The sequence below is a fragment of the Hibiscus syriacus genome, unplaced genomic scaffold (genome assembly GCF_006381635.1).
Source record: "Hibiscus syriacus cultivar Baekdansim isolate YM2019G1 unplaced genomic scaffold, ASM638163v2 tig00001120_pilon, whole genome shotgun sequence".
Taxonomy (NCBI): domain Eukaryota; kingdom Viridiplantae; phylum Streptophyta; class Magnoliopsida; order Malvales; family Malvaceae; genus Hibiscus; species Hibiscus syriacus.
The window spans coordinates 80,504-87,961 of record NW_024061845.1 but is presented as its reverse complement, the minus strand read 5'-3'; the positions used below and the strand labels follow the sequence as shown (position 1 = coordinate 87,961).

Genomic DNA, 7,458 nt, shown 5'->3' with positions numbered 1-7,458 from the left:
TTAGGATTTCAACACATTGTTTGACTAGTTAATATATTTTGGCTTTTCTTTCATGCACCGCTAAACAAAACAATTTGAGGATTTAACTAAAAGTTTTAAATTTTTTGAGGAATTTAATAAAAAATTAAAAACAATTTAAGAGTCTAATTAAATTTTTAAAAATTTTGTGATGCTTAATGAGTTATTTTTCAAAAAAAAAAATGGGAATAAAAATATAATATATGATTCTTTATAGAATAATATATATATACAATATCCTTCAAATTTTATATTTTATAAATATAAAGAGAACATGTCATATAAAATTCTAATTCTAATTGACATTAAACTCTTAATAATAAAATAAATTAAAATTTTATTTAATATATAAACTTTTAACTATAATTAATATTTATAAATGATAACTATTTATAATATTTTTATTTAAATATTTATTATAAGACACGTGCGATATAAATTTAAAATGATTTAATTTTATTTATTTTTGTATATGAAAGTAATAATAAATTTTTCAGTGGTTAAGAGATTTGTTATTGTCCCTTAAGATTTAAAGTTTGAGTATCACTTATATGTGAGTATGAACGTTTATATAAAATGATTGAAAGTTTTTGGACATATATTACCTTATATCTACTTTAGATTCATTTAGAAAAGTAAAATAAATAAATAAAAATCGTATTATTGAAGGTGGTTGAAATGAGCTTAATTCTGAATGTGCGGTTGAGATAAGATCTGAAACCAAAGAAGACGGGAATTGGTGTGTTACTGGTGACTTCAACAAAGTGCAAGACGTTCCCGAAAGAAGCAGGCTGCTGCTAAATCTTTTATATTTCTATTGCTTTGCCCCGAAATGCCGCCACGTTGAAACAAAACGTGGTCGAGTCAGTGCAAACGCGTCCGTTTCTCCACTACTACATGCAACGTGGACTATCCACAACACTTCTCGTTTTCTTCGTCCCTCGAATCTTTTAATTTTTTAAAACCAAAATCTTCCCAATAAAAATGCAACCTTGCTATAACATCTCCTTTCACTATGATTAGGAGAAAGATGATAACTGTTTTGGCTTTGAGTCTTGTTCTACTGAGTGCTTCACCGGCGGCCGCAGTGAAAGATTCCGTTACAGTGAAAGATGGTCATAGGGTCGTAGTTGTTGAGTACGATGAAGATGGCCAACATAACACCAGAGTCTCGATCTCGTCCCCGTCGCTACAGCAGCAGACAGAACCAGGAGAATATATTGTCGACGGAACTACGAAAGAAGCAGCGCCCGCGCTTCCCAACATTGGCCGTGACAAAGATGGTTCCCGAAAGCATTAACCGGGGGAACTTATCTCTGATGCTTTCGGGAAATGTACTCACATGGTCTCCTCTGCCTTTGGTAAAGCCAAAGATAAGATTTCAGAGACCGCACATGAAGCTAACAAGGTTAAAGACGAAGCTTCAGAGAAGGTCAAAGACATGGTTTTGGAGACTGCACATGGAACCAAAGAAAAGGTGGCAGAAACAGCATATCCAATAAAGGGGACTGTCGACGATGCTATAGGCAAAGCAAAAGGGGCCGTAGTGCAAACGGGACAAGATGTTAAAGAAAGAGCGAAGGAGTCCATCGATAAGGTAAAGGATACTGTGAAAGAAGCAAAAGACACTGCCAAGAGGATGGGGGATGATATAGCGAAAAATAAAGCAGAGAAAGTGGAGAATGTTAAAGAATAGGCCAAGGAGGAAGCACAACGAGCTACGAACAAGTTTAAAACTGGTGCAAACAAGTTGTTTGACGGCTTCAAGTACATCACTTCAATGGAGGCGTTGAATATAGTGATGGGTTTGGGTAACTTACTTGGATTAGCTACAGCATATGGGATGAGTGTGTGGGTTACATTCATTTCGAGCTATGTACTGGCAGAACATCTACCGAGACAGCAGTTCGGAATGGTGCAAAGCAAGATATACCCTGTTTACTTCAGGGCAATGGCTTACAGTATTGGGTTAGCTTCGTTGGGCCACTTTATGTGGCACAGGAAAAGATCCATCTCATGCTGGCCAGAGATGTTTCAATCTTTTAATCTTCTGTCATCCCTTTTCATGGTTCTGGTTAACGCAATGTATTTTGAGCCTAAAGCTACTAAGGTAACTTGCTTAAATTCTTATGCTCCTGATTGCACGTTCATTTTCTGACACTTTTAACATATTGGATTTTCATTGCAGGTGATGTTTGAGAGGATGAAAATGGAGAAGGAAGAAGGGAGAGGAAGACCTGACTTTCTTGCAGAGGGGAGAAGGACCACTGAGACACCAAGTGTTGCAGACCCAGCAGCTAAAATAAGCAGGAAAGGCGACTTTGTTGCAGAGGGGAGAAGGACCACCGAGACACCAAGTGTTGCAGACCCAGCAGCTAAAATAAGCAGGAAAGGCCCCTTGCCGGCACCGGCAGCAGCACCCATCGGTTCAGAAGAGGAAGTGATAAAGTCAAGAATGGCTAGGCTGAATGAGAGGCTGAAGAAGATAAACACAAACTCATCGGTGCTTAATATTCTCACACTGATGGCTCTCACCTGGCATCTTGTTTACCTTGGCCAACGCCTAACCGTAACCTGTTGAAGAGATAGATGATATATGGATGCTTTCTCTCGTGTTGTAACATGATTACTTGATCCTGTGTAAAGATTTAGTCTAGGACAGTTTGGTTTTGCAACCTTTCTTGTAATTTTAGTTTCACCAATACAAAAAATAATACCAAAATTTCCATAAAAATGAGTTATACCAACGAAGCACATAAGTAAATTAGGGTACGCTTCAAAGGATGTGTGAAATTGAAAGGAAAAAGAAAAACCTTATAATTTCACCATGCTGAAATAATTTTTCATGATCCATGTAGCCAAATGCTCTTTAGTGAGGTGGTCGAGGGGAGATGCATTATAGCTCCTGACAAGAGTTGACAGTGACAGAATGGGTGATTCATCAGATGAACCTCCAGGAAATTTGGACCAAAAATCATCTGCAACCACGAAGAATGAATTTTTGTAAATTAAAATGTGGAGCTCATGCATCTTAGCACATAAGAAAAACATAAATCAAATATCTAGACGGGTAGGAAAATTTGCCTTTCAAAGATCTCCAAATACATGAAAAGACTTGGATAAAATCAAATATAGCCGTGTCAGATGCATACCCACACTCACCCAAGTTTTGGGTAATGTAGGTTCTTTGTCCAAACAGCTTTTTCTATTCTGCCCCTCTCGTTTCAAATGGTCATTTTTAAGTTTCATAGTGCGATAGTTCATCTCTGAGCTCCCTTTGTGTTTTGTTTTGCTTGAACTAGAAGCAGTCCTCTCATTAACAAAACCAAATTCCTTGTCTTTTCCAAAACTTCTCCCAACCTCACTAGATTACTTGATTCTAAAGGTGAGATATTTCAACCACAGAAATAAATGAACTATGTTTCCAACCTAAATCCAGCTAAGACCAGGCTCCTTCTTAACCCCTCGCTGTTGCACCAGTTCTTTGACATTCGCAGCCAATGTTTCTACAGCAGCATCAGCATAGATGCCGTGAAGAAGAGCATAAGATGCAGACTCTAGGGGTTCAAGCTCAATGATTTTCATTGCAGCACGTTTCCCAGTTACAGTGTCCTTGTAAACCCTGCAAGCACTCAACAAGGCTCGCCACATTATTGGATTATTCTTGAAACCCGAGGTGAGGATGAAGTTTTCAGCCTCTGCTAATCTTCCAGCACGACCAAAGAGATCAACAACACAGCAATAATGCTCTATGCTGGTTTCAACGCCATAATCCTTCATGCTTTCAAAGTATCTGCAGTAACGCAAAAGGTTAACCGCATAGTTGTCATGAATAAAAGAAAAGAAATAAAATCTGCTTGCACAGAAGCTTCTAAGGATAGTGGCATAGAAAATCAGAATGCTCATGGGAGAAATAAAGCAGTTCAACAACACAATAGAAAAGAGGACGTTGGGACTTCATAACCAGTGCATATAGTTACAAGTATTCTATAACAGTGCTATTCTATATAAAGCTAAATTAAGTCCCCGGCTTACTAAAGTTAGTTCATCATTAAGTTCCAAGTATGGTCTATTTCCCATTGGAAAATTTTGGGTAGCATGAAGATTGATCCAGTTTTGAAATTTATGGATGCAACCTGTCCCTCTAACCCCTCACATTCTCATGCATGCACATCATAAATACAAATGCAGTTAGAAATGATTAAAGAGAGGGTTAAATTGACATGCTTTAATCCTTCTTCGACAAGCCCTCCATAACTGCAAGCGGATAAAATTCCTACAAAAGTAATATGATTAGGCTTAATCCCACGTTCCTTCATCAACCCAAAGAGGTTTAAAGCATATGTAGCACATCCATGTTGTGCGCAGCTACAGATTATCACTGACCAAGAAACCACATCTGGATTCTCTGTCTCTTGAAATGTCAGATTAGCGGCATCTATGTCACCACACTTTGCGTACATGCAAATCTGTGAGTTTTGAACAATTCTGAAATTCTTAAAGCCACTTTTCATGACATGTCCATGAACCTGCTCACCCAATCTTGCAGTTGCGAGAACTGCACAAGCACTCAAAATGTTTGAGATAGTGAACTCATCTGGTCTTCCTCCACAGGCCATCAGCTCATAAAAGAGACTCAATGCTCTTTCAAATTGCCCATTCTGAATATATCCGGCAATCATGGATGTCCACAAGACAATATCTCGCTTGGGAGTTGATCTAAAACATTTCAAACTTTCTTCGGTTGATCCCATCAAGGAATACAGTTCAATCAGTGCACTTCCTATGAACTCATCTGACTGCAAGTTATACTTGCATAATTGACCGTGAATTTGCTTGGCATAGACAAAATCTTCGACTGCAATACAAGCTTTAAGCATGCTTGAGAATGTAAATTTTGAGGGCTTCAATCCTTGTCTTTGTACTTCAAGGAAAAGTTTGCTGGTTTCGTTAGCGCATTCCTTGGTAATCCTTTCTGTTTCTATAAATCCAGATATCAAGGCATTATACATGACAATATTGCGATCTGACATGCTTGTAAAAATTTTGATTGCACAGTACAGTTCTCCCCTTTTCGCATACATATCAAGCAATGCTGTCCCAACAACAATGTCAATGTCAAACCCAAGTTTCATTATACATCCATGAATCATTTTCCCATACATTATCCCCACATCCGTGCTTGTACAACAAGCCTTTAAGACACTTCCCATGGTATAAGTATTCAAGTTCAATCCATTTCTATGCATGCTAATTAATAGTTTCAACATCTCTTCATTTTTATTCATACGAACATAACCTGAAATCAATGTATTCCATGAAATCTCATCTATCTGCTTGGAATTCTCAAACAAATACCTTGCCTGATCAACGCATTCACATTTGCAATACATATCTATCAAGGAGTTCGTTAAAAATTCTTTCTCAATCAATCCACTTACTACAACCAGTCCATGAATTAGCACCCCTAGCTTGAGATCCCCCGTTTGAGCGCTAACATTTAAAGCACCGGCATAAGTGAATTTATCAAGTTTTAGACATGCTTTTCTAGCTTCAGTGAACACTTGCATGGCTTTATCAAAAGCACCCATCTGATTATACCCAGAAATCAAAGAATTATAGGAAACGAGATTTGGTTGGGACATTCTGTCAAACAAGCGGCGAGCAACATCCATTTTTCCAGCTTTTGAGTACATGTTCAACAGATTGTTTTGCAAGAAAAGGCATGGCTTGAAAGCAGACTTGATGATATGAGCATGGGCAAGTTTCCCGTGGAGGAAACAACTGGATTTGGTGGAGCGTTGAACGAGTTTTGTGTAGGTAACTGACTCGAGAGATAGATGCATGTAACGTGTTTGATAAAACTGGTTGACAATAAGGGGCTTAGGTAAGCCGATGAGCTTGGTTTTCTCATGTAACATGGCCAAGCCAAAACGGTAACAAACGGGTAGACTGAATGAAGGCAAACCCGATAACTGAAGTTGAAAACTACACGATAGACCATATTGGGGGGGGGGGGGAATCCACCATAAATTTGAGTATGTATAAAAATAACATCAATATCGATAAAATAAATATTCTTCTTTCTAAAAAATAAAATTCAAACATTTGTATTTATAAAATATATATTTATTTTTATAAACTAAAAATATATAATTATCTTATAATCATCTAATTTTATACAAAATTAAAATTCCATAATAATCCAATCATCTAGTACTTAAACTAAACTAAGGTGGTGTTAGGTTCGCTGGAATGTTTATGAGGGAATTGGAATCTGTGAAGGAATTGAAATTTGTCAGAAATTGGAATACAATTCTCTATTCTGTTTGATTGGCAGGAAATGAAATTGGAATCCAATTTCATATTCTGTTTGGTTCGCAGACATGTCAGATGAATTTGATTTCAGTAATGTAAAATGACAGAATTGCCCTTATTATTTTTTTTTGCTTTATTTTAGTTTGTTTTCCAACTTAACATGTAATAATATATTATAAAAAATTAAAAAATATTAAATTTTTATTTTATTGATTGATTATTCATTTCAATAAATTATAAAAATCATGCTAATAAACATCATAAATTAAAATCATCGCAATCAAAATATGTTAATAAGTTATCAAAAGATAGAGTAATATTTTGATACATTCCAATCGGAGTATGTTAATTAGTTACCAAAAAACATACCAAAAACTATTTTTATTTAATATATGAATTAGAAACCCGACAATACACAAAATAATAAAAAAATTATTTTATTCAATAAAAACATTGACTTAATTGAAAAAAACTATATAGAGGGTATTATTGTAATTATTACTAAATATATAAGGTAAAATTATACTCTCTTTTTTTCGGGTCGGTCCCCTTTTTTTCACCCTAAACCCGAACCCGACCCAACCCGAATATCACACTTAAAAAACCCGACTCGACCCGAATATCACACTTAAAAAAACCCGACCCGAACAAAATAAAGTTTCACCCGACCCGACCCGAATATATGAATTAGAAATCCACCCTACCCGACCCGAAATAAAAAAATTATTTTTATTCAATAAAACAGTGACTTAATTGAAAATATATATATAGGGGTATTATTGTAATTATTCCTAAATATATAAGATAAAATTATATATATTTTCGGGTCGAGTATTTTTCACCCTAAACCCGAACTCGACCCGACCCGAATATCACACTTAAAAAAACTGACCCGACCCGACCAAAATAAAGTTTCAACCGACCCGACCCGAATATATGAATTAGAAATCCGATCCGACCCGAAATAATAAAAAAAAATTATTCAATATATGAATAAGTTACCAAAAGATCGATGAGGATAGTATGGTCAAATTTCAATTCCCTCCAACAAGGGAATTGAATTCCATCCATTCTTTGATGAAATTCAATTTCCCTCATTTGATGGAAAGTTGAAGCAATGAG

General features: G+C 36.1%; 2 protein-coding genes across 2 annotated transcripts; one reads left to right on the top strand and one right to left on the bottom strand.

Annotated features, from left to right (window-relative positions):
• The first annotated feature begins 2,028 nt into the window (after window positions 1-2,028).
• Window positions 2,029-2,619, top strand: LOC120121044. Its single transcript, XM_039140521.1, has 3 exons — window positions 2,029-2,128; window positions 2,207-2,333; window positions 2,412-2,619. Exons 1-3 carry the CDS (start codon window positions 2,048-2,050, stop codon window positions 2,597-2,599), a joined length of 396 nt encoding a protein of 131 aa, XP_038996452.1. The 5' UTR covers window positions 2,029-2,047; the 3' UTR covers window positions 2,600-2,619.
• Window positions 2,620-3,084: 465 nt separating this feature from the next.
• LOC120121015 (pentatricopeptide repeat-containing protein At3g13880-like) lies at window positions 3,085-5,971 on the bottom strand. The gene is made up of 2 exons (XM_039140498.1): window positions 4,246-5,971; window positions 3,085-3,811 (listed from the first exon to the last, which is right to left on the bottom strand). The coding sequence occupies exons 1-2, from the start codon at window positions 5,937-5,939 to the stop codon at window positions 3,448-3,450; spliced, it is 2,058 nt and encodes a 685-aa protein (XP_038996429.1). The 5' UTR covers window positions 5,940-5,971; the 3' UTR covers window positions 3,085-3,447.
• Window positions 5,972-7,458: the final 1,487 nt, after the last annotated feature.